Source organism: Gossypium arboreum, chromosome 2 (genome assembly GCF_025698485.1).
Source record: "Gossypium arboreum isolate Shixiya-1 chromosome 2, ASM2569848v2, whole genome shotgun sequence".
Classification (NCBI taxonomy): domain Eukaryota; kingdom Viridiplantae; phylum Streptophyta; class Magnoliopsida; order Malvales; family Malvaceae; genus Gossypium; species Gossypium arboreum.
Genome location: NC_069071.1, coordinates 114,212,782 through 114,240,585, shown reverse-complemented (window position 1 = coordinate 114,240,585; position 27,804 = coordinate 114,212,782). Strand labels below are relative to the sequence as shown.

The 27,804-nt window shown below is 32.2% G+C and overlaps 3 protein-coding genes across 5 annotated transcripts; all 3 read right to left on the bottom strand.

Annotated features, from left to right (window-relative positions):
- Positions 1-8,617: 8,617 nt before the first annotated feature.
- On the bottom strand, positions 8,618-9,701 carry LOC108466320 (ATP-dependent zinc metalloprotease FTSH 3, mitochondrial-like). Its single transcript, XM_017766651.2, has 2 exons — positions 9,389-9,701; positions 8,618-9,291 (listed from the first exon to the last, which is right to left on the bottom strand). The coding sequence occupies exons 1-2, from the start codon at positions 9,422-9,424 to the stop codon at positions 8,839-8,841; spliced, it is 489 nt and encodes a 162-aa protein (XP_017622140.1). The 5' UTR covers positions 9,425-9,701; the 3' UTR covers positions 8,618-8,838.
- A 1,580-nt stretch (positions 9,702-11,281) lies between these two features.
- LOC108467110 (ATP-dependent zinc metalloprotease FTSH 10, mitochondrial-like) lies at positions 11,282-16,254 on the bottom strand. Of its 2 annotated transcripts, XR_001868765.2 has the most exons (9): positions 15,920-16,254; positions 15,596-15,824; positions 15,437-15,508; positions 15,123-15,250; positions 14,062-14,547; positions 13,171-13,938; positions 12,645-12,872; positions 12,067-12,241; positions 11,852-11,968 (listed from the first exon to the last, which is right to left on the bottom strand). XR_001868765.2 is itself a non-coding variant. In XM_017767624.2 (8 exons), exons 1-8 carry the CDS (start codon positions 15,977-15,979, stop codon positions 11,486-11,488), a joined length of 2,454 nt encoding a protein of 817 aa, XP_017623113.1. In that variant the 5' UTR covers positions 15,980-16,219; the 3' UTR covers positions 11,282-11,485. The 2 variants fall into 2 exon arrangements, 1 of the variants encoding a protein (XP_017623113.1); XM_017767624.2 differs by lacking the exon at positions 12,067-12,241 and having other exon boundaries at positions 11,282-11,968; positions 15,920-16,219.
- Positions 16,255-18,625: 2,371 nt separating this feature from the next.
- LOC108467127 (mediator of RNA polymerase II transcription subunit 8) lies at positions 18,626-26,051 on the bottom strand. Of its 2 annotated transcripts, XM_053025220.1 has the most exons (12): positions 25,578-26,051; positions 25,356-25,480; positions 25,082-25,206; positions 24,819-25,002; positions 24,242-24,349; positions 24,083-24,147; positions 23,007-23,303; positions 22,633-22,686; positions 21,500-21,703; positions 20,348-20,401; positions 19,292-19,352; positions 18,626-19,027 (listed from the first exon to the last, which is right to left on the bottom strand). In XM_053025220.1, exons 1-12 carry the CDS (start codon positions 25,787-25,789, stop codon positions 18,828-18,830), a joined length of 1,689 nt encoding a protein of 562 aa, XP_052881180.1. In that variant the 5' UTR covers positions 25,790-26,051; the 3' UTR covers positions 18,626-18,827. The 2 variants fall into 2 exon arrangements, with proteins under 2 accessions (XP_052881180.1, XP_052881181.1); XM_053025221.1 differs by lacking the exons at positions 19,292-19,352; positions 20,348-20,401 and having other exon boundaries at positions 25,578-26,007.
- Positions 26,052-27,804: the final 1,753 nt, after the last annotated feature.

Sequence of the window (27,804 nt, the reverse complement as noted above, 5' to 3'; positions counted from 1 at the left end):
CTTAGATGAGATAAACTCTTTCGATATTGTCTTCATCTACAAAGTTCTTATTCAAAATCTTACTTAATAGATATTGAGTTCCTTATCGTTCAACCCAATAAATGTTGGTATCCATGGGTTAGGTAGGTTTGAAGTATGAAGGATGTACTTTAATCATATTTGGGCTAATTATGGTTTTAGTCCTTGTATTTGCTAGAACTTGGAATTTGCTCTCTTTGTTTTAATTTGACACAATTTGATCCCTCCACTTTAATATTAATGTTTTTTTCATTCACAAAACTTGTACTTCTAATCACAGTCTTACTCCTTGTATTATGCTGAAATTAGAAATTTAACCCCTTTAATTTTACATAATTTGCTCTCTCCATTTTAATAACATTTTTTTCCAACTATAAAACTCATACTTGTAGCATTACTTATCAAGCTCGTCTTCACTCAAACCTAATAAATGTTGCTATCCCGTATTAGGTAGATTTGAACCGAGGATGATGTATTTTAATCAGATTTGGTCTAATTATGGTTTTAGTCCCTATATTTTACTAAAATTTGAAATTTCATTCCTTCACTTTAATTTAACATAATTTAATGTCTTGACTTTAATAATGTTATTAGTAAATCTAAATAGATAACACTATGAAGCACTACCCTTAAAGTGATTACATGAATTTTCATGAATCTTTTAACACCATTAATATTGTAACACTTGTAACGTTATAAAAATAGAATGATAAATTATATCAAATTAAAATATAAAAATTAAATCTAAAATTTCAACATAACTAACAAACCTAAGTTATAATTAGACCATCGTAGTTATATAAAAATTCAATTTAAATCGGATTAAGTTTTTATTGAGTTAAAGAATTTGAACATAATTGCAAAGATTTTCTTTTCTTTAAAAGTGGTTTATTATATTTGGGGATTCAAAGTAAATTTATTCAAAACTTGAAAGGATAACTCAAATTCCATGAATTTACACCCAAATGTATATAAATATTCAAAATATTTTTTGAATTTAAATTTGATCATAAAATATGTTTTTAACAATCTTATTATACGTTCTTATCATATTTTCTCTTTTCAATACAATACTTAGAACTACCCATAGCCCCTCCCCGCTCTTTTCAACATAATACTTAGAACTACCCATAGCCCCTCCTCAACCCATAAATAGGAGAATAATGCGTTTCAGCATACTTAAACTCACATCCTCCTACACTGACAATAAAACCCGTATCAATCAAGACTCAACCGACTAATTATAAAATATCTAAGCATATTTTTTCATTTTATGAATAATGGAGGGGGAAGTACATGGGGTACTTTCTCTCATTATTATTTATCTTTTATTGAACAAGTGGTTGTAATGCTTTTCACAAATCCATGCAAAAAGAATTATGTCATGTGTTTCGTTTAGGTATGAAAAAAATTACTAGGTGTGAACATAGGTAGGTTTTTTTTTCTTTTCTCAGTTTGGATGTACGGTACAGTACATTTAATTTATTTTTTGTTTCACAGTACAGTATTATTATAATATTTAATCTCACTATCATCGTTGTTTTTACACTAATCACATATAAACGTACAGTCTATCCAAACCCACATTTAACGCATTTAAGATTTATTTAATTATTATTTTAAATTTTATTGAATTTAAGAAAAATAAATCAAACTATATTTTTGTAAAGTATTTTTTAGGATTAAAATTTAATTATAATCAAGAAAAAATATATGGAAATGACAAGTGTTGATTTATAAATTGATTTTTGAGTAAAAAAGTAGATTAGGAAGGAATATCTAGACATGTGATTGCAGCTGAAATTTTACATTACTCCACAATGAATCAATCATTGAAGATTGATGTGTTTTTTTAAGTTACAATAATTTGAGTTATTAATAACTTTACTTAAAAGTAATTAATTAATTCAGTTTGACTAGTCGATTGAGTCTTAACTCGATTGATATCGGCATTATTGTCAATGTAGGAGGACATGGGTTCGAGTGCACTGAAATATATTATCCTCCTATTTAAGGATTGAGAAGAGGTTATGAGTAGTTTTAGTTATTGTATTAAAAAAAAAAGTAAATATAATAGATCACTTCGATTCTAGAAAATGATAAATTTACTTTGAAACTCTTTAAAAATTTGTAAACTTACAAATTACTATAAGGAAGAGCAATTTTTTGGCTTCACATTAGTTTCTCTATAGCAACCAAGACGTCATTAGTAATAAAATGTATTTATCTGTCATTTTCTATATAATTGAAGACAAGGGACAACAAAATCATGTCTTTTAGCCTTTTATAATAATCAACATATATAGATAGACCATTACCTTTCTTATAAAAATGAACATAATTCTCATGTTTTGTGTATATACTCTCATTAGGATAGATTTTGATGATTTGATGAAGCAATGTCTGTTATGATATCCAACTTGTTATGATATTCACTGTTACTGACCCACTGACTTGTTAGTCCGTCGGGTTTTGACCCGCACGCCGTATGGGCGAACCGAAGATGGAGATGCGCAGTATGGGTTCGATTACACATGGTGCAAACCTTGTGTATGTGAACCCACCTCAAGGTAGGGTACATGTCACCAAGCATGGTAATTTACCTAACATATCACATCTATGAATAGTGACCGTATTATATAAATACATAGAATTAACTCATTTGAGGGGACACACAAAAAAATACTCAACAGAACTAATATTTCGATTTACGAATTAGTTTAGCTTAAATTATGAATAAGAAAGTTTTACAATTTTGGCTTTGGGAAAAGAAATAAATGATTACATACAGAATTAAAAATGCTCCCTAGATGGGAATTTGTTGAAAAAAAAAGAACAAAAAAGAATGGGGTTATAATGTAGATGTGTGTGTGGTGCTAAATGCTTCCATTGATATATGTGAAAAGGACTATCCCTAACTATAAAAAAGAAAAGGACTAGTAACCCTAATGAAAACCAAAGACATAAAAGTTGGCCATGTTTAATGTAATAAGGATAAAATTGAGAAGATTTTTAAACAATGGGAAATGTACAAGAAAGTAGATAGAAAAAGGAGAGGCTAAAAACCAAGAAGCGTGTGCACTAAAATTTATTGCAGAGGATGGCAGTGTAGGGAGACGAATTGAAATTATTTTGTCTATTTATATGAATTTCAGTAGATTAATTAAAGGATAAAAATGTAATTTTCTAGAATGAAAGTTAGAAAATTTACTGGAGATCAAAATGAAATTTTACCATATGAACAAAAGGAGTGTGGGGCCTTTGCCTCCCCCTTGGATACACCCTTGATAAGGTTAGTTTTGGATCCAATTATACTTGTTCATGAATTGGACTACTCGTTCAGGCCTGAAGATTCGTTTGAAATTTGTGAGTGTTTGGATAAAAATATTAGGTCCAAAAAATGGGCTTTGATAAAAAATTTAAGCCCGTTTAAAATATGAGTCAGGCTCGAGCTTGAATATTCAAGGCCCAAGTCCAACCCGTTTTTAAGTTTATAATACTTTATATTATGTTATTCTTACTTTTTGCGGCGTTTGGACCAAAAACGCCGCTATTAATCAACTTTTTGCGGCATTTTCTTGCAAACGCCGCTAATTTATAAACTTTGCGGTGTTTTTTGTCCAAACGCCGCTAAAGCCCTATTTTCCTGTAGTGTATATATTATGTAATTTAGAAAATATTAAAAAAATAAACCTATACTAAATATACAATAGTACTCTAATATAAGATTATATAAAAAAATTCAATAAATAAGAAATGTATAAAATTATTAAATATTAAAATAATATAATATAAATATTTTTTAAAAAATTTTAAAAAAATAATATGATCAAGCTTAAAATGGACTTGGATTAGTTTTTTGCAAATATAAGCGGGTTTGGGCAAAATTTTAAGCATATATTTCAGGTTGGATAGGGCTTGGACAAACATGAAGTATGTTAATATCATGCTTAGACTTGACTCAAATCTAGTCCGGCCTGGCCCATAAGCACCTCTAGATCCAATCAATTTGGATTGGGTTAATCTGTGTTTTGCAATTTTGGGTTGTGGTCAAATTTTAATTAGGATATTTCTGGATTGAGTCATCTCGAATTCTGGGTTTAAGTATTCAACTTTTCATAATCAAATCGAGTTGATCAAATTGGGTTTTTGAACTTAGGTAAAAATTAACATGTTTAAATATCAACTTCTATTTTAAAAAAAATTACTTTCACATTAAAAATATATTATCATGAAATCCGTAAGACGAATTAGATTTAACCATATGAAAAAAGAAAGGCCACGACCTTGGCCTCATCCTTGATCAGGTTGGTTTTGGGTCTTGTCAATGTGGACCGGATTAATTCGTGCTTTACAATTTTAAGTTATTTTAATTCAAGTCAATTTAGAGTTAGCTTCATTTTTTGTTTGAATCTACGTTTTGAGTTCAAATTTCATCATTCAAAACCGCATCAAATTTTACCATCCTAATTTAATCTTTGGAACCTTTAGATCCATATAGAAAAAGATAGTTACGTAATTGACAAAAACACCAGCCAAATTCCAACTCTTTTCTCCCTCAATTATTTCAACCAAAACGTAAAAAGGATGACCATGAAGATGACTTAATTGAATTTTTTAAAAATTTATTAGTATATTATAAACAAATGGGGTTTTTATTATTAAGGGCTCTTAGCTTTTAGCTCCCATTAGGTAAGGTTTGGTTTGATTGAGAAAAGTACAGCAATGGAGAGATCATAATATATAAATATTTACTATAATTATTAATTAAAGTAAATGATGTAAAGCTCTTTAGATGATTGCCATTTTCCTTTTCTCAGAATATTTTATTTTCACTTAGCATTTAAATTAGTCAACAATAGATATGACAATAATTCCAATGGATCAAAAATATCTTTTCACAACTAATCAAATAGGTTGACACAAATATTTTGAGCAATCATATGAATTTAATATTCACAATAAATATTATTGATTGAGTGGGTTTAAGTGTACTGAAATTCATTATTCTTTTATTTATGAGTTGGGGACGGACTATGAGTAGTTCTAGGCATTGTGTCAAAAAAAGCAGATATGATCAGAACTTATAATGAGATTGTTAAAAAAAAATAGATATATTAACCGGACTTGTATTAAGATAGTTTGGGTTGGGTCAATTTGAAATCTAATCGCTTTAGATTATTTCGGGTTAGTTTATTTTTGGTTACTTATTCAAACTATTTCAAATTCAAATCATTTTGAGTACGAGTTATTTTTATGTTTAGGTTTAATAAATTCAGTATGTTGAATTTTATGATAAATTTAAGTTAGATCAAGCTTAGAATTTCTAGATTTGAATTAGAATTGAACAATTTCCAATTGATTTTTAAAATATTTTAATATCCAATAATTACATTAAATCTAAATTAAATCTAGAATTACACTAAATTAAACGTCTAAATAAAATAAATATTTTTCAATATTCCTTTTTATCCACAAAATTCAAATCCAAAACCTTAAAATCCAAACCATATAATGATAATAAAAGAAGAGAAGATGCTAAATCTCATGAGGGTGGGGGGTGATGTGAAATATGGGGTTATATATAATTATATGCAAAATTGGATGACAGCAAGCAAATGAGTTGAGTGGTGCATTATTTGGCTGCTTCTTTCTGAACCTTCTGACTTTATGACCCCAAACCCTTTATATTTAAAGAGAAAATATCTTGCAACCTTTGATTTTGATGTACTCTTGTTTTTGTATGATTGCCTTTTGCCACGAGGGTTAAAATGAAAATAAATAAATAGGCAAAAACCATCTAATGTTGGACGGTAGCTCAATTCACCGACCTTCATTTGTTCATACCTTAAATATAATTATTATGGCATAAAAAACAACATAATTGTGCGGATTGATTCTTAGCTCAAATAGTATCAATATTGTTATACAGGAGGATATGAGTTCGAGTACGTTAGATTATGGAGGAGTATAAATATTTTTAGATATTGTGTCAAAAAAATTCAGATACTATCAACAACTATTGATAAACATATGAATTAAAATACGAAGATCGAATTACAACAAATTAAAATTGAAGAATCAAATTCTTAATTAGATCTATACAATTATAAATATTTCCAAAGTTCTCTTACCCCAAATGCAAAGAAACTTGAAATCTTTGTCACCCTTTTTGGGTTGAGATGAGTTGTAAAACAAATTTATATTGTATGTGCACTGTATTGTACAAATCTGTGTGGAGTTTTTGTCTTTTTGAGGTGAAAACTTTTTTTTTTTTAATTTAGTACTCAACTTGTCTTTGTTTATTAAAAAGAAATGTTAAGTCCTTAAGTAAAATAAACTATTAAGAACACAGCACAGTTCCAAAAAGAGACAACCTTACTAAATTTGATCCACCAATCGTCATTAAGGCAAGTACGTTTAATTTAAAGGATAGGTTGCTTAAAGAACTAAACTAAACTAAACTAAACAACAAAACTAATTAAAAAAAAAAAAGACAGTAGTGTTTGGGGGTGATTGCATGCAACTATTAAAGGTATCCATTGGTAATTATATAGAGATTTGGTTTTAAGAATTCAGCAATTATGCAGTCATGAGTGGAGAGAAGATTTTGAGTAGATATTAAGGGAGGCGAACTATGCCGCTCACATGTTGGCAGGAATGATGAAGAATTCTTCGATTGGTGCCTAGATTTTCCATACAGTTCTCTCTTTAGTCCTTCACCAATTAGGATTGATAACATGTCTGTGCTTTCGATTCCCGTTGCGCTAAAAAAAAAATTCCAATCACAATAAGTATATATATCATAATTAGTCAGCACTAAATTGAATAATTAAACTCAATAATTAATTAAATAATTAGTAGAGTTTGAATTTAAAACCTCAAAATTTTTCCCATTACATAATTAAAAACCTATCTTTATAAATAGTTTATGTAAAATTCAAATGAAGCTTTAGTTGAATTGGTAAAATTAAAAGTCTGTAAATCATAATGTTTTAGGTTCAGATCTCATCATTTGTAGTTTTTTATTGATTTCGCATAAAATATAAAAAGACAAAAACATTTTCATAACCGTATAATTAACTTTGTAAAACCCGGACAACAAACGCAACTAGACGACTCATCGGCTACAAATGATTGGAGATGGATTGAATTATTAGTCCTGCTGGAGAGCATGGTAAGATTTAGCATTTGCTTTTCCAACAAAGGAGACAATTGAATAATGTGTTTTGGTCCTTTTAGGAATTAGTTGTAAAGCTCTCTTTCTATATCAAGTCTTTTCCATGCTGTCAAGCAACATTAAAAAGAAATTTTGTCTACTTCTTCAGTTCTTGTAAGCCCACAAATGCAAGAAAACCATCCAATTATCATATACCCTTCATGAAATGTATGTGTATTATTATTTGGGAGTTCTATCTAAAGTATAAATGTCCAAAGATGACAATCAATGCATATGAACACACTTTCCACCCTCTTGGTTAAAGCTTGGATTTAAAGCAATAAAGTTTTCAGCAACCTACCATTGTGTCACATGTCAATACTTTAACTATATCATTTTAGATTCTTATGCACTAGCTGTGATATATTAAGTTATTTATTGATTATAAGTTAATTTATAATTAAAGGGATAATCGAAAATAGAAAATAATTATAATGCACACAAGAATTTATTGTGTAATTTGAAAGCCTTTCTACTTATACGAGAGCAATGCATTATGAACTAACTGTTTAAGTCGTTATTTAAGTTCAACTCACTTATTAAATTGTAATTCCACTCCTAAGGTCAAAGGACTAATGGTAAGGACACAAAGGACTAATGCTAAACAAAGGGCTGATATGATCAGATCCTTACATAGATCAAATAGACGAAGAAAACTCGATCCCAAAGCTCAAGGCTAAGGGATTGACATGTGAAAGGTAAGAATGAGGTAAGCATAAAATGACATGAGGTGATATCTTCGTATTCATGTTCACCTTATTATCTTAATTGTTCTATTTTCTTTGAACCCAAAATTGACTTAAGCATTAGATAACGATTAGAGTATCAACTCCAACACCCTCACAACTCATCATTTATACCTTTTCAGATTACATTTCGCCTCCATTACTCAAAAAGAGAGCAAGTTAGTTATTATACGTTAGATCAAAGATTAAATTATTGCTTTTGTTAAAAATTTAATCTATTTCTACGGCTAAAACTTGTCCCTGTACAACAACATGAAGTACAAGTGACATACCACGTGCAACTGTCAAGTTATCTAATGGTTACTCTAATTTTTAACGATAAAAAATGATAAAACCTTTAACAAAAACGACTAATTTTAACTTTAAAAAAAAAACCAAAATAAAAACTAGATAAAACCCAAATTACTGCACGTATTAGAGTTTATATCCATGTTAATTATTAATTTTAACATATATTACACGTATCAAACATGCTATGTTAATTACGTTTATATCCAAAATTGACATGTCTAAATGGTTCTATTGTTGCTTAGCTTATTTGGAGTTATTCAATCATTGTGCATTAATCATGTACAAATGTTAATATAATAACTACAAATTCTCAAAACAAATTTGGCCACATAGCAACTTCAAATACACATTAACGTGCTTTTCAATATCAAGATTCAATAAGTTAATTCTAAAAATGAAAACATCATAATAATGGTACAAATCTTCCATTTTCAGATTAGACATTATGTTTTAAGAGTTCAGTTTGTATAAGTGAGGGAGGCAAAATGAGCAAATTAATGTGAAAAAAAAAAAAACCTTGTATTTTAGAGAACCAGAAATATATGTTCAAGAACTATGCTGGTACTACCTAAGGTTCCAAGGGTGTTGAACCATTATCATCCAGTCTTGCTCTCTGTTGATGTGTCCTTGGATGCTTTCTTGCTTAAACCTATCATAATTAGTGGGTTCACTCGACTTAAAGGGGCGTTCACCAAGTACTCGGACCAAGTCCTCTTGGTGAAGTATGTCTTTCTCTAGAAGCAATTCTGCAATCTGAGCTACGTGTTCCTTGTGCTCCTCTATCAGCTGCACTGTTCGGTCGTATGCCTTGCCTAACCACTCTCTAACTTCGGAGTCGATGATTGCAGCGGTTGTGCTGCTATAAGGCATGGTCATCTCGAATGCATAGTTAATTCGAGGGAAAGAAAGAAGACCGACCTTGTCACTGAAACCATAGACTGCTACTTGGGCATAAGTCATCTTAGTTACTTTCTCTAAGTCGTTCTGAGCTCCGGTTGATATCTTCCCTAATAGAACCTAGTCCCCATAAAATATGCATGACATGGTTAAAAATACATCGTGCGAAACAGATAAGAATGGCATTGAAATGAGTAAAATGTTGGTTTCTTCTTACCACGAAACGAGAGCACTCATCAGGGATAAATACCATCTAGGATTTCATCTCAATTTGAGATACAAATATATCAGAGACATGCATGAGATATCTAATCCATTGCAGGATATCAAACCCAAACCCGGTAACATGTTGTACATACTTGCATGAGATACGTTATCAATTTTGATATGTTATACAAACAAATCAAACCTGAGTGCCAAACCAAAATGACAACTGAAATGATCTGAACTCATGTATGCTATTAGTATGTTCCTTTCTTGCTTAAGTTTAACCCGAGCTCAAAATATAGACATCAAATTTTGCTTAAATCTGACCTATATTTTAAATGAATTTAAGTTTTTGATTAATACAATTTATAAAACCTAATATTTTTATCCAGACTTTGGACCAAAAAGTTCAACATATTAAATTGCACTAATTTATAAATCAAGATATAAAAATAACATGAAAAGAAATTTTAAAATTTATATAATTTTAAATTATGAATATATAAAAGTTTATATAAATATAATATTTTAAATATATTAATAAAACTAAAATAATATTTTAGTGTGAAGGAGAGATTAATTATTAAGATGAAAAAATAGATATATAGTACAATGTAGATAGATATTTACTATATTGTTTATACCATATTGAGATTTCTCTAATGACTATTAATGGGAAGGGCTAAATTATTTTGTAGAGTGTTCTGCACCAGCCGTGATATGCTGAGTTATTTATCAATTATAAGTTAATTTATAATTAAATGGATAATAGAAGGATAAAATTGATTCTAATGATGTAATTCGAAAGCTTTTTTTTACATTTGTAAGTTTTTATACGAGAGCAATTCATTATGAATTAACTGTTTAAGTCATTATTTAAATTCAACTCACTTATTAAGTTACAATTTCACACTTAAGGACAAGGATGAGAAAACAAAAAAATTTGAGCCATCAAAGGACTAATGGCAAAAAGACAAAAGTTTGGTGTCACAAAGGACTAACACCAAACAAAAGACTGACATGACCAAATCCTCACACAAAGCAAATAGACAAGGAGGAGTCGATCCCAAGACTCAAGACTAAAGGATTGACACGTAAAAGGTAAAAATGAAGTAAGCATAAAAGGACATGAGGTGATATATTCCTATTCATGTTTACCTTTTTTTTTTTTTGAACCCTAAATTGACTTAAAAATTAAATAACGATCAGAGTATCAAGTTTAATACCCTCATAAGTCATCTTTTCTACCTTTTGCAGTTATCGCCATTTTCCAACTCTTTGATCGGTCCAAAACCACACTAATCTAAAAAAGGACATTTAACATGCAGAACAAAAGACGTGATAATATTTCCTTTAATCTAGTTTTTTTTTTTTTTGGCCAACTTTCCTTTTATCTAGTTTAATTGATTGGTTTTCTTTATTTAAATTGTATTTCAAATTCCTATTATCTTGTATTTATATTAGGAGTTAGATTATATTTTATCTCTTCTACTATAAAGTATCCAAATTAGTTTTATAGGTTAGATCAAATAATAAATTGATACTTTTGTTAAAAATTTCATCTATTTATACTACTAAAACTTATCCTTGTATGACAATATAAGATACAAGTGACATACCACATGCAACTGTCAAGTTATCTAACGATTAATCCAATCTTTAATGGTAAAAATAGATAACAACTTTAACAAAAAAAAAAACTAGTTTTATAAATAAAAATGCATAATACAATCTAACTTTAGTACAAAAACTTCGATAATACTTTTAGCTTCTTATTGCTTATCTTATTTGGAGTTTTCCAATCATTGTGCATTAATCATGTACAAATGTTAATATAATAACTACAAATTCTCAAAACAAATTTGGCCGCATAGCAACTTCAAATACATATTAACATACATACTTTTCAATATCAAGAATCAATAAGTTAATTCTAAAAATGAAAACATCTCAGTAATGGTAAAAATCTTCCGACATTCTGTTATTAGTTCTTTTTACAGCTTAAGAGTTCAGTTTGGACAAGTGGGGGCGGTAAAATGAGCAAATTAATGTGAAAAAAAAAAAAAAACCCTTGTATTTTAGAGAACGAGTAATATATGTTCAAGAACTATGCTGGTACTACCTCAGGTTCCAAGGGTGTTGAACCATTATCATCCACGGTCTTGCTCTCTGTTGATGTGTCCTTGGACGCTTTATCTTCTTCTTGGAACCCTTTCTTAAACCTATCATAATTAGTGGGTTCAGTCGACTTAAACGGGCGTTCACCAAGTACTCGGACCAAGTCCTCTTGGTGAAGGACCTCTTTCTCTAGAAGCAATTCTGCAATCTGAGCTACGTGTTCCTTGTGCTCCTCTATCAGCTGCACTGTTCGGTCGTATGCCTTGCCTACCCACTCTCTAACTTCGGAGTCGATGATTGCACCGGTCTTGCTGCTATAAGGCTTGGTCATCTCGAATGCATCGTCCCTTTGAGGGAAAGAAAGAAGACCAACCTTGTCACTGAAACCATAGACTGCTACTTGGGCATAAGTCATCTTGGTTACTTTCTCTAAGTCATTCTGAGCTCCGGTTGATATCTTCCCCAATAGAACCTAGTCCCCATAAAACATGCATGACATAGATAAAAATATATCATGCGAAACAGATAACGAATGGCATTGAAATGTGCAAAATGTTGGTTTCTTCTTACAACAAAACGAGAGCAGTCATCAGGCATAAATACCATCTGGGATTTCACGTCAATTTGAGATACAAACATATCAGAGACATACATGAGATATGTAATCCATCGCAGGATATCCCGAAAACATGTTGTACATACTTGCATGTTGTCAATTTTGATATGTTACACAAACATATCAAACCTGAGTGCCAAACCAAAATGACAAGCTGAAATGATCTGAACTCAAAATTATCCAAATAAAAAATGACCTAAGCATGAGACACTCAAACTCTTAACTGACCCAAACCCCAAATGGCCAAAAGATTTTAAAACCTGTATTTATCCGGCCCAGATTGATCAGGTCCAAAACCAACTTGACCCACCCAATTAACAGGTCTACTTGATACTAAAGGCTTCTGTTTCAACCTAGGAACTATATGTTCAAGCACCAAGGAGGCCTTCATAATTCAAGTTAGATACAACAAGTGTCTGATATTGCTGAAAGTCAGATATCTAAGTTCTAAAGAAGTCTTTGTTCACCAGTTCAGGAGGACATTATTGAGGTAGGAAAAGATGAGCATTGAGAAAGTGTTCTGAAATCTCACCTGCTCAGCAGCTCGACCACCTAGTGTCATGCAAGTCACATCAAATAGCTGCTCTTTCGTCATCAGAAGATTTTCATTGGGAACATACTGAGCAAATCCCAGTGCTGCAGTACCACGAGGAACAATTGTTACTTTAAGCAATGGTTCTGCATGTTCCAAGAACCAACCAGCAACAGCATGGCCTGATTCATGGTAAGCAACAGTTCGCCTCTCCAACTTGCTTATAACCTGCAAGCCAGAACAAAAATTTTAAATAAGACAAACCTTCATTGCACACTGGAAGCTGGAACCAGTCAGGACAAAAAAATATATAGATCATAGATCTTTGGGACGCTAAAACTGGAGATAAAACAGAGAACAAAAAGACATTTTATGGCAGAAACCGGATTTTGAAATTTGGAAATTCAAATCACTCATCTACTACATCTCCAGTACCATAACCAGCCACAGAGATTGAATAGAAATCCCAATAATATAATGCAGTGCATAAGTAAACAAAACAGGCAGATGATGAGGAACAACATACCTTGTTTTTCTTCTCTAAACCACCTATTACTCTGTCTATAGCTCCCTCAAAATGTTCCATGGTTATCACTGCACTTTCATTCCTTGCAGCAATCAAGGCTGCTTCATTGCAAACATTCGCAATGTCAGCTCCAGCAAAACCAGGGGTTAGAGCAGCAAGTCGCTGAGAGTAATACGATGGCTCATTATCAAGTTTTAGTTTCTTCAAGTATATTTGGAAGATCTGTTCACGACCCTTAATGTCAGGTTTGTCTATTGTAATTTGACGATCAAACCGACCAGGTCTTAGCAGAGCTCTATCTAAAATGTCAGGCCTATTTGTACCAGCAAGCACAACAACTCCAGAAGTTGTTCCAAATCCATCCATTTCTACTAGCAACTGATTAAGTGTACTTTCCCGCTCATCATTGCCACCAGAAAAGCCTCCACGACCCCTTGCTCTACCTATTGCATCAATTTCATCAATGAATACAATACTAGGAGCACACTGCCTAGCCTCTTGAAATAAGCTTCTCACTCTTGACGGCCCAACTCCAACAAACATTTCCATAAAATCTGATCCAGACATAGAGAGGAAAGGCACACCAGATTCACCAGCAGTTGCCTTTGCAAGAAGTGTCTTCCCTGTGCCAGGAGGACCAACAAGAAGAGCACCTCTGGGAATCTTAGCTCCTAATTCTTCGTATTTCTTTGGGTTCTTTAAGAAGTGCACAAACTCCATAATTTCTTGCTTTGCCTCGTCACATCCAGCAACATCTTTGAAGAAGACCTGAGATAGCAAGAAAACCATTGCAGTAATTATTATGATGGTGACCTTTAAATCTCACTTCATGTATATATGTGTGATAACAGCATTGAAAAATTCAAAAGAAAACATCTAACGATGGTTTACCTTGTCCTTTGCATTCTTGTCCATTTTGGTTATTTGAGCCTTTCCCATATTGAATAGTCCACGACCACCTCGTCCCCCAGGACCACCAACTCCAAATCCACTTTGCATTTTTCTCCCCATAAACCATAAGGATCCTAAGATCAAGAGTGTGGGTCCAAAGCGCATCAACTCTTGGAACCAATTCACCTCACTTACATAGGTTACAGGAACATAATTATGAGGATCTATCCCCAACGCTTCTTGGGCTTCTTCTAACTTCTCCTCAAAAGATTCAACACTCCCTATGTTAAAGTAGTACTTATATTGACTTGTCTTTGTTCTGGCAGGGGCTCCATTCATTGGAGCTTCTACAGGATCATCAGTGGTCTGACTTGCGTTGCGTGGTGAACTCCTCACGTACACTTTTGCAACCGATTTATTTGAAACAACAATTTTGTCCACCATGCCAGGTTCCAGGAGTTTGTTTTTGAACTCTTGGAAACTAATCTGAACAAAACACCAAACAGCTTAAAGAAAAACTGAAAAGAAAGAACTGGAAATTACAACAGTTGCAAGGAAAAAAAAAACGATAAGGCTTTGCTTTTGGAATCAGAGCGAAGCTTAAACATAGCCTAAAGGCATTAAATTTCTTTTTCGCCTGATAGAGGTTCCATGTTTTGCCCAATAAAACACACAAAAGGCGATCGATTTCAACATACAGTTTCTAGTCCTGGTTTCATCCAGTTTGTTTACTTTTTAACTTTAGTTTCTTACATGGGTATGAATAAAATTCTTGAACAAGATAAGGGATATGAATAAAGGGATCAGCCTAAGTCCAAAAAATTGCACTAAGACCAACTGGAACAAGAACCATGAAGATTATCAGTATACTATATCCTTCAATATAATAACTCATCTAAATTCATGTTTAGTAACTTCATAACAAGAACAATGAAATGATTGCTCAAGTTTTAGCATGCTATAAAAAAAGTTATCATCAAGGTGGTCCCTTGTAACATGCAATATATCATTTTAAAACCAGTCTATGTAATTTCTAAAGTCATAGGATAATAGCTGCTAACCTCCTGCTGTTCATGAGGACCGGATAACGAAGAGTACGTAATCCCAATCAACAATAAAGTGGTAACAATATTCTGCACCAACCTTTGAATGTTCTGAGAATTCCCAGGCTCACCAGCACCTGAATCCTCTGGAGAAGAATCACACACATATATAAATATATATATATTATATAAATACAGAAAGAGCTCGAATTAGTTAACAGCACTTAGCAATAAAGCTTTTCTGGTCTCAATATTTCAACTAAATCAGACAAAAATACTTCCCCTACTATCAAAGTTCTAATTAACCCCTAATTAGAACTTTAAAGACGTACCTTTGGATCCAGATTTCTGTTCATTAGCCTTAGGAATATCTTTCTTGTTCTTGGGAAAGTAATTTTCATAATCTGCAACAATGCAATTAAAAAATCAATAAAAATGTCAAATATTTATACAATAAGCATAAAAACAGTAACAATTATAAATTAACTCACTTCTTTTCTTAGGCCCTTCACTGCAAAAAAACCGCCTGATCCTAGGGTTCGCAAGAATAGAATCCAAATTCGACAACGGTGTATTAGTACTAAGCTGCTTCCCAACTCCAGCCGGTGCGAAATAACCCTTTACAAGCCCTAACCCTTTATTAATGCGTGAAATGCACGTATTTGTTACAGGACTTGGCACATTCGATTCATTTCGTAACAGTTTCCTCGATATAACATTCTACAAAACGAGCATTCATTTCATTATAAAACAATAAAAAGAAAGCATTAAAAATTAAAAAAAAAAGAATACAAAGAAGGAGAAGAATTTATTACTGTTCGGAAATTAGAGCGAGAAGAGCGGGAGAGAGAGCGGCCGATTCTGGAGAAACTCATTGTGAAAGTACCAACGATGTTCACATGAACCGATTCAAAAACAAAAAAAGCTAATTAACACTCAAAGGTTCAGTTTTTATGGTTTTTTTTTTTTTGTTTTTACTTTCTGGGCTCTGTTTGGCGGATGAGAAAATTTCTTTTTTTTCCCCTTTTTGTAATCTGATTTTGATTTTTTATTGTTAAGGTTGAAGAAGGGAAGAAAATGTAGAAGTGGGAAAAGTGTGGGATTTTTAACGGAGCCCGGTTATTGAGCTGCTTACCTTTTTTTTTTTTTTTTGATGAATTTACCTTTTTGGCCTTATTGATTGAAGTGTTAGCATGGGTGATATCGGTTCGGATCGATTTTGAAAAAATTGTACTTTCGATTTTATTATTTTAACTAAAATCAACAAGAGTATCGAAGATAACTTAATTGAATCTCATTAGTTTTTTTTTTTTAAAGTTTCACTAATACAAATATATTTAAATAACCATAATTAAAGGTGAAGTCGATTTTTTTTGAAATAGTTGAATTTGAATTATAAATTTTAGTGAGTTAAAATTTCAATTTCATCATTGTATTCATATAAAATTTTACAATTTTCAATGGATTAAACTATAGACCTTTTTTGTTTTTGGAAAGAGCAAAATTTTCCAAAATTTAAGAGGGACTAAAATAGAAGCTGATCATTAGATTAACTCAAAATTTTGCAAATACTCAAAGGATTAAAGGGACAGATTTTTATTTTTAAGAGAGCTAATGCAAAACGAACAAATAACTAAACAAAAATCGAACTAGTTCAAAGCGGTTTTGACAAATCTCATATATAACATAACCACAGGATGTGAGGTGACCCACGCATTGTGATTGCCTGAGACTCAAATTTAAAACTTCAAAATCGGGAGTTTTCAATTTTTGTTAATAATACCAAGACTTGATTAGTAAAATCATAGTTTTTTTCTTTGATACAATACTTAGAACTATCTATAGTCCCTCGTCAACCCTTAAATAGGAAGATAATATGTTTTAGAACACTTGAATCCATGTTCTCCTGAACCAGCAACAATATCGATACCAATCGAATTAGGACTCAATTCAACTAAATTTTAAAATGTTATGAAAATTAAAAAATAAATATTCATGTTGTTTTGAATAATTGTAATTTAAGAAGGTTAATTTTGTCATTTTAAGTGGAGTTTGAGAGTTTTTTATTTGTGGTAAGAGGCTAATACACAACTCCTTCTTGGGATCCACTAAAAATATAAACCAAATGGGTCAATTTATGGGTTCCACTATAACAAAATTTAGTAACAATTTCATTTCACATTTTATGTCAATATTCATTTTAATTATAAACATGAATTTTATTCTTTTGAAGTATTTTGTATACCGACAATCATTTGCCTAACTCCACATATAGGCACTAAAGTGTCATTTCATATACATTTTGATACAAATTTTTAGTGGTTAGTGTTCTTATCATATTATGATCATTTTAATGTTTTAACCTTGTATAGACTCTTGTTGACATTAAGAAAAATTTTCCACTTTGACATTTTTTTACCGTAGTGGCCTTACCCAATCTTTCCATAATAATTACACAATTCATTCATATGTGTACATATCCTATTAAGTTATAATTTCTTCCATGGAAACCTTGGTAACATTTTCACACAATTGGATACAAAGCCTCACATTTTGCCATAAAATTTCACACTAATATTAGTACAATTAAACACTTATTTATAGCATCAATTTCATAATCGCTAAGCCTCCTAACTTAAGAGAATGATGAGTATCTATGATACTTACTTTAATATATACTCTATATTGCTTAATCAAACTTCCATGATCTCCAATTCATCTTTGATCAAGCTTGGAACTTCATAAAACATTTGCTCATTTCCATAAAACAAAAATACATTAAAAATTAATATAAATTCCTTTAAAGTTTTCTCTTAATATTTCTTAACAAATATCAAGCTAAAAGAGGTGTAGGAAGCCATTTTTTTTTATCTTATTGTAGCTTTCTCACTCTAGCTTCAAGTCCTCTCTTTAAGCTTCATAAACCTTAAGTTGAGAATGATGAGATTAATGGTAGAAATGAGTTGAGGAGATTGTTTGTTAAGAGATTTTAACAACAATTGAAAGTGAAAGGTAAAAATTTTGAAAGAAGGTGAAATAATAAGGAAATGGAGAGGAAAAAGGGTAGCTATGGGATCATATGGCTGGCAGGAGAAGAAGAAAAAAACAAGTGGCTAATGGTGTTCATCCCACTTTTAAAATATCCACAAATGGGTTTAAAGCCCTAGCCCATTTTTTGTTTAATTTTATCAAATTGTGACCTATTCTAACGATCCAAAATAATTTCACATATTAAATATCAACTTTAAATATTGCTTTCATCATAAAAATCTCAAAAAAAAAATTTAACCAAATTACCATTTTTGACTTATTATTTCACATTTTTTTCAAATTAGATACTTATGCCCATTTGAGTTCATAATTCATCATAAATCTTTATTATAATCCCATGAGTGATAAAACCTTATTATAATCCCATGGGTTATAAAAATGGCACGTTGTCTCTTTCCTCCGCTAAAAATGAAAAAAATTACAATTTAATCTTTATACTATTCAATGTTTCAATATAGTCCCAAATGTGATTTTCATCACACCGAATCACATTTTAATCCATTTCATGCAAAATAATATATAATAATTAATATTTTCCATATTCGGATAATTTTGCACATTAGTACTCGTACTTTTCAATGATGAAATGGAAGATTATAAGCAAGCCAACCATAAACAAAGCTTTAGCATGACATCCACAAAACAAAACTATCGATACTTGTAGCTGATATATCACTGCTGGTTCTGCTGTCTTTGCTGTGCAAAATTGGGGTTATTTTGAAGAGCTGCCATATTAGATTGTAAATTCTGGGCAGTGCCCATATTACCGAATGCAGCTTGTGAACCATGCTGCTGCTGTGACTGCTGTTGCTGCTGCTGTGGCTGTGGCTGCATGGCCATAAGGCCTCCTGGATTGGATCCCATATTAAACACTGCATACAAAAAAGCCCGAAATGAAAATTTTTTAAGTCTGAACTCACATCAAACTCAAAGCTCTAAAGGCTATACAGTTGCATGCACAATGCGCTTTCAGTTTCTCCAAATTTTGGTTTTGTTGTGTTGAGGCAGAAATTGGAAGTCAAAAGAGGGAAGAAGCAACTGAGCACCACTAGATATAGAAATCAATACATGTATATGTATATGTATATGTATATGTATATGCATGCATGAAAGAATGTCAAGACCATTATTCATACTTTGGTCACTTAAGATTTGGGATGCATGAGTCCGCTGAGGATTACTACCAGGTAGTCCAAACTGCAGAAAGAATTGAACTGAATGAGTTAGGTTACACTTAAGAAGTTAAGACAAAGGGAAAAAAAGAAAACCGAATGTAGTATATCAATAAGGACAAGTATACAAATGCAGTAGATACAGACACCAATTACATATACAGCTTTAGGGACAATGGTTAATATGTGCCAAACAGCTGCCTGATCTGCAGCAAAATTGTGTGAACAAGAAGTGACAATTTCTAGCAGGAAGAAAGGGAACAGAACTGAGAGCCAGGAAACAGGATTTGACAAACAGCACTATCCTAATCCTGCATCTATGGCCAAACCATGCTCCCCCAGACCACCTTGCTCTTGTTTTTATGCTTATTTAACTAACCTCTCTAGTTTCTTAGATAAGAATTAACAGATGCCAAGAGCCAAAGTGTTTAGAAAACCAGCCAAAAAGATAAAATTGGAAAACAGATATTACTTGCGAATCCTATACAAAGGAGAGGCAAAGACATCAAAGGCTTAGCTACCAGCTCTTTTTAGTCTCAATCTAGCTGAAACTCTATGACACAACTAGTTTTGATTGAAACAAATCTATGGGTAAAACCAATGATTCAGTTCATCACAAGTGAAAAAGTTCAAAGGTTTTTAAATCTGCACCAGATATGCCTAGATAATTAAGGAAATAGTAACCATCCCTATGGACTGGTATAAATCTCTAAGACCAAGGAATCATGTTCCTGTAAGAATTTTAGAGAAGAAAATCACACAAACAAAAAATTGTATACATCACCCACTCACAACCACATGAAAACTGAAATTTTACAAGCTTTTGATATTTACACAAAGTGAACCTTAGAAATAAAGACAGCTCCACGATTCATGAAGAACATGGAAGCTTAGAAAGTCTTTTCTTCTTTTTAAATGACATTTATAATACAGACAAGATAAATTTCACAATATGCATGATTTATATGAAGGGAAGTCTGACTAAGAAAAAGAAACTCAGCAAAAGCATTAGCAACTAACCTGCATCCTTGGTAGTAGTGACTGAGATGACATAGTTGCGGACATGTTTGGAATCTAAATCAAAACATTTAAAATACAAATTTAAACCATGAAAGATATAACTTCAATATAAAGGAGGCAAATCAACATATGTGTTGTCATATATGGATGAGAACTGCTGAATTTGACATGCAAAGCTGTGAAACAGAAATTTCATCCACATTTCATAATCTGTAAGAAATGTTTCATTTCATCCTTCTGACCTAAATCTGTCATATGCACAACCATGTTACAATCTTACATCCTTTATCAGTCAAAACTAAAATCTTTATCAAATTTGACACATTGATACCATGTGTATGTCCATGCGGATAAATCCACCAAAACAGCGAATGATGCGCATTTCCTCATTGTATAATTGTATCTAATTTACCTTACTATAATAGCATATATTTTCCTATTTGATCACTTCTTCACCACATCGTCTCAAAGCATTAAGTTGTACAAAGGAATATTATATCATGATATACTCCAGCATTAAGCTCTACAACAGGAAAATCAAAATAGCTGGTATCAAAATTTGAAAACCTTATGAAAACCAAATGAACATTAACCAACCAACCGTGCCACTCATTTCCTTCCATCATCTTTTACCAATGAGCAAAAAGAAAAAAATCCAAATAAAGGAAGCCCTTTTCTTTTGTCTGAGGCAAGTCATATTTGTTCCCTCCCTCATAACCAAGAGCCTATCTTGAATCAATACTGCAAAAGGCTTTTCCAATCCTAGAAACTATAAGTTCAATAACTATGGAGGAAGCACTCTCTTAAAGAACATCAATAATTCCAGGATGAATAAAAACATAATTAAATAGACAATTTAGTGTTAATAACTAAAAGCACCTATAATGAACAAACTAACAGAAAGTTATTTGAGTTTCTGCTTAAACTCCCTAATGTTAGAAGGTGGACACATTTCCTAAGTTGAGAAGCATAAGTAAAGGTACCATCAATCTGGTATATCTTTCATTATAATACAAAAATCTAATTCAGTGAATGACCTTATCCAATGATAAGTTTTATTTTAAGGAGAAAAAAAAAACATCATAGATGATGTTTTGAAGGAACAAACGCAAGAACACATATCATAAAACAGATTGAAGAGATATAGCTAACCATTTGAGTACTTGGTGTCCCCTGAGCAGCATTGAACAATGCAGTATTTGCTGCACTGGAGAATTGGCCTAAATGACGACTCAACTGATTTCCTTGATTGAGTTGGCTTTGACCTATGCCATGCTGCACATGTCCTGGAGGAAGCTGCCTACCCTGAAATTGCTGATGGCCCAAGGGTTGAGAAAACTGCATCTGGCCATGTAACTGGTGGAAAGAGATTTTGGTTTCAGTTAAACCAATAGTATGAAGAAAAGATGTATTTTAGAAGGGTAAAACATGCCTCCTCAAGAATAAATTGTCCCAAGTTAGATCCAAAAGAAGGAAGAGATAAAACCACTCATTTGAAGGCTCACTTCACATACCTGCATCAACACACCACCACCCCAAGCAACTCCTACCCTCTCCGCTTCAAACAGAGAAAATAAATTGAAAAGGACTACAAGCCTAAAAAAAGGTCAATGGTTCCTATAAATTCAGTAAACAAAAGGAAGGAAAACCAAGATCTTCATATTTTGTTTCACAATAAAAACGTCACTGGTGCTTTTACTTCCATATATTTTGCTTAGCAGCTTTCATTGAAAGTATTCATCTTTCAAGTGTAGCTGATTCACAGAATACCTTCATAGTAATTCACTATTGTAGTTATTTCAGGAGGCAGTTGCAAATCTTGTAAAATTTTCTCTATGCAGTGGAAGTGATTAATAGCTAACAATCACTTAACATGTATACAAGTTTGAATGAGAACTGTAAAATATAACAAACATCCACCCACTATCATTTTAACTTTGCAGTCTTTGCAAGAAGCACTTTTAAAATTTTGTTCTCAGATCTGCTGTATAAAACTCAACCTGAAATCAAACCCCAAAAACAGTCGTACTAAAACTTCTGGTTTATTTTAAGCTACCCAAGTGCAGGCAAGCAGCTCCAAAGACTCACAGAACAAACCCATTTCCTGAACTCTAAATACTTAAATTTACTAGGTTATGGCAATAATGATATTCAAAAGCACAACTTAGACCCATAACTGGCATGCAGTTTTTCAGGCACTGATATATATGAAGCATGCATTTGTAATTCATAAGAAATTTCAGATAAAACAAGAAGTAAAGGAAAAGAAGTCATAAGAAAGTTACCGACTGAAACTTTTGCTGAGTCTGACCCTGGAGATCATGAAGCGGCAGCTGATTCTGTACCAAAGAAATGATTGTTCATAGTTATAATACAACTGAATGGCTGAGAAACATACGAAGCTATTCTATGATTCAACAAAACAAACATAAAAAACTAATTCAAATTTGCTTAGGAATCATAAGATTCAGCAAAATTAACTGTCCTTTACCTCATGATAGTTTTGAAAACCCTTCAATCCAACCAAGAGTCATAGTTACTATGTAAAATCAAAGCATGCACTTACATGCATATGTACATATAGATGTCGATATGTCATGAGCTACTCTTATGGCCTCACAGAAACTTTAAAAGCACACAAAATAAGCAAAATTTATACCTGTCCCAGTCCTTGCATCGTAGACTGCCTAAACTGTTGCTGAGCAAGGAGTTGCTGTTGATGCTGAGGCAATTGCATCATTTTTTGCCTTTGCTGCTGCTGCTGCTGCTGGTGTTGTTGCTGCTGCTGCAGTTGCTGCGTTTGTGGCTGAGGAGATGGTGTGTTCATCATAGTCGTTGCAGACCTTGGTGAGTTGGCATATGGGAGTGGAGAAGTTGTGGTGTTATCATAGGAGGTAGCACTAGTAGCAGCAGAAGGAGATGCAGCCGATCTACCAATAAGTTGTGCTCCAGTAGCCTGGCATAAGAAGACTAGAAGAGTAAAGCTATTGCATATAAACTTTGATCTTCAGAAAATAAGACACATAACCAGAAATGATACAGAATGGTTTTCATAGGATCAGAAGCAACTGATAAGTATAATCCAAATAAAATGATTAAAATAGAATGTGTCTCCCATGAATGACTTAAAAATGGAGAGGACGAAGAATTTATCAAGAACAGGATCCTGATCTGGCCTTTGCACTAGGCCAATGATCACAATATTGTGGCTATAATGGTTGAATTTTACTCATAATTACGTTATCCTACTCCTAGCCTAGCACCATTTAAAGAGAATGATGAGAACATATGGAGGTCACAATCACCTAAGTAACAAAGAGTATATAGTGTGCTCTAAGAGAGTCCAAAGTTGAGCTCATACAGACTTTGATATGAATGTTGCTCTTTCAGAATCAGATATTCATTTAGATAAAAATCATGTTGAAATATGTATATATTTTAAATTTATTTAGGTAGATAAATCTTATTTAGGTAGATAAGTTTTATTAATATTCTAGAAATATTTTATTTTATCTTTTAGTAGTTTATTAGAATAAAGGAACTATTTTCCCTAATGTTTTAGTAATTTATTAAAATAAGGAATTATTTTCCCAATTAGGATTAGGACTCTTTTCTCTATTTAAGTTCAGTTCTTTAGTTAATAATAAAAGAACAGTTTTATTAAAAACTCTCTTAAAAACTTTCAAATAATGTAGGTTTAGGAAAAGACTGATTAAGGGGAAGTCAATGACTAACCTGTAACAAAGACCCCTGACTGCCAATGTTGTTTGACATAAGAGGAGTGTTCTTCATGTACATGCCTGTAAGCGAATTTGAAGTATGCTACTAAACCGCACAAGAAACTTTCTAGTATTGAAATAGAATAAAAAACTATAATAGATGTACGAAAATTACCAGATGGATCAGCAAAAGATTGCACTCCATCAGTTGCAGGCATAATGTCCACCAGATGAAGTGGAAGCGAAGGTGTAATCAGCTTCTGATCTGCAGGTAGACGCAGACCTGCATACAAAGACCAATCAATAATTGGATGATAAGCATGCTAAGTTCAAAGTACTAGGCCTTTCTCTAGAACATAAATAGTCAAACCAAATCTTAGATGCTAATTCTAAAGAGATTCATCTACAGGTCCATTAAACTTCAATTAACCATAGAAATCAATACAGAAAACTTTCATCTACCATTCCATTAAAATTCAATACATTCAACAACTGTATCAATTGACTGATGTAGATGATCTATGACCAAAGGGCATTCTTATAAAACAATACAAGGAAAACTATAATAGATTTTCTAAATTTAAACCTATTTTCAATGAGGGGAAAAAAATAAAACAACAACCATTGCATATTACCCACCGAACTATCAGTTGAAAACTATTAGTAGCCTGCAGTTACAAAATCTAGAAAGATATCTCGTTACATCTCATGGTCTAAATATAGTTGCTACACTAACTGCTAAAGACTATCACCTTCGCCAAAATTAACAGCAGTACGGAGTAAGTTCTCTTGTTCTTGAATTTTAGCAGCCTGCCCCTTGTCTAGAGTAGGAAGAATGGCTGGCCCTTGACGAGAGCCAAAACAATATGCTTTGCGGGTATCAGCTAATACTTTCTCAGCACTTTCACATGCAGCCGCAATCATATCAATTCTAGCCTGTAAAACTATAATAATCACACAACTGAAAATAACCAGATTCGACCAGAAAAACAATGATTGTGTGACACTAGCTCACCTTTAGCTTATCAATTTGTGAAGGTATCGGCAGATTTTGCATTCCTAGAAGCAACTGCTCTCGCTTCAAATTATCCTCCACTTCCATCTCTGGCAGTAGCTTCGAGGATAACATAACCGGTAATACTACACAGCCAATGAACTGGATTTAATTACTCAGTAATTACAATGAATAAAGATAAGTATTATTGCCAATCCTTATCTCAATCAGCATTTTAAGGGGAAATAAAACAGCTAATAAACTTGATGCGTAAAGAGAAAAAAAAAATGCGTACTGGGAGCATTGTCAGCATTAACATTTTTGGGATGAACAACAAAAGCCTTTGAAACCTTTTTTATTTCATCCACAATGTTGAAAAGTTCGAGATTCACCATTGAGTATTGACCCAAAATATCCTGCCTGTTTTACGAACAAACAAAAAAGAAAAACCCTAAATATATAATATGAAAATCTGAAGATTCAAGGTTATAAAAGAAAGAAAGAGAAGAGAGAGGACCATTTGGGGGTGGTATTTGTGCGAGAATAGGCGTCGAAGTCTTCGAGGATGCGAGTTATGGCCTTGAAAAGGGAAATGGCTCTGGTCTTTACAGATTCCAAATTGAGCTGTTGTTGAAGCGCCTGGTTCAGCCTCTCCGCCCCTACCACTGCCTGATTCTGCTGCTGTGGCTGCGACGCCGGCTGCGATGGGTCCTGAATCATTCCCTCCATTTTAGTTTAGCTAATCTTTCTGTCTTCTTCAAGATTACAAACAGTTGCAGACACTGTTCGTCTTGTTTGGGGATGGTTAATAAATGGGAAATTTTTAGGATAAACTACCAAGTTAGAGGGGTGAATTTGTTAGTCGACTTCTACGAAATAGAATAGAAGTCCATGTCCAACATAAATTAAAATTTTAATTTTTTTTTTACGATCTCCTCGTCCCGCTAAATACTTCTATTGAGATGGAATAAGAAAATTATTTAGATTTTAATTTATAAATTCATGATGTTAAAAATAATATTTATTTTTGATTAATGCAGATAATATAAATAGAGAAAGTTATATAATAATAATTTTAATAATTTAATGATTTAAATAAAAATTTTCGAATATCTTATAATTTTTTGATATTAAATGGTCAAATTAATAATTTAACGACCTTAGTGTAATTTATCTTTCTTTAAAAGATATCATGTGGCATGGATGATGGAACATCGTAGTCTCCAAACGAGTTGGTCGAAAGGAACACTTGCCAATTAAATTGACACATCGAACTGATATGTCTTGTGGTCTGTTTTGTTTCAAATTTTTAGTGCTTGATTTTCCTTTTTCGAAAGTATTTTTAGGTCATGGTTTTCAACCTACCTTTCTTGTTTCTATAATTTGATTCTTTTTGGATTACTCGACTGTTGGAACTTCAATTTCTTTATTGGAACTTTAAAACAAGTTATTTGCTTAATCCAACTCTTAATTTTCTAAGTTTTTGTATTATTAGATTTATGAATTGGACGGATTAGGTTGGTTTTGGATTGAGTTAATTTAGGTCAAGTCATTTCATGTTTGGATTATTTTGGGTTTAGGTCATTTAGGGCTCGTATAATTCAAGTATGACAATATACTTTTCATTTCGGGTCATTTTGAGTTTAGATCTTTTCAGATTACTTCTTTGGATCACTTCATGTTCAAATCATTTGGTGTTCATGTTATTTCTAGTAAAATTATTTTTGGATTTGGATGGGAAGGATTGGGGTTAATAACTTTTTATTGTCAAATCAGATTGTGTTTGTTTGGATTCAAGTTAATCGGGTTATGTTTTTGTATTACTAGATATATTAATAGTGGGTGGATTGGGTTGAATAAATATGGGTCGACTTAATTCGAGTTTTAAAGTTTTTCAATCATTTCAAGTTCGAGTTGCTTTGGATTTGTATCATTCAAGTTTGTCAATATGATCCTTCAGATATGATCAATTCGAGTTTAGGTCATTTAAGATTACTTTTTTAGGTCATTTAGGGTTCAAGTCATTTTCGGATTTAAGTTGGATTGATTCAAGTTATTAACTTTTTGTTGTCAAACTGAATTGAACTGGAATTTGATTCAATTAATCGGGTTAAGTTTTCGAGATCATATAAAAATTGATAAGTCTATATCCAAGGGTGGACTGTAATGGAGGCGCCCAAATTTTCAGAAATTCTTATTATGCCTTTTAATTTTTTTAATTTTTAATTAAGCTCTCATTAATCTCACAATATTTTTAAAAATTTTAAATAGACCTCAATTTTATTAAAGAATTCTCATTAAACTCCTAAATTTTTAAAAAATTTTAATTAGGCCCTCCAAACATAATCCCAAGATCTGCCACTAGCTATACCTAACACATTTCGGATCATGTTACCCTTCAAAAATTTTAATTAGGCCCTCCAAACATAATCCCAAGATCTGCCACTGGCTATACCTAACACATTTCGGATCATGTTACCTTCTAACTACATTAAAAAGATTAGAATTTATATCTGACATACACACTCGAATTGAAATATCGTATTTTTTAGCCTAATCTAATTTATCTAATAAAACCCTAGTTGTGTAAAACTAATGAAGTTGATGTTTAGCAATATAATTAAACAAAAGCTTGCTTTACATGGAAATCATTTAATAATAAGGTGAGAATATAATTTTGCCTTAGTTTGGAAGCCAAAATAGTTGAGGTCGGTCCAATTTGAGGGTCTAAAAGAGAAATTTAG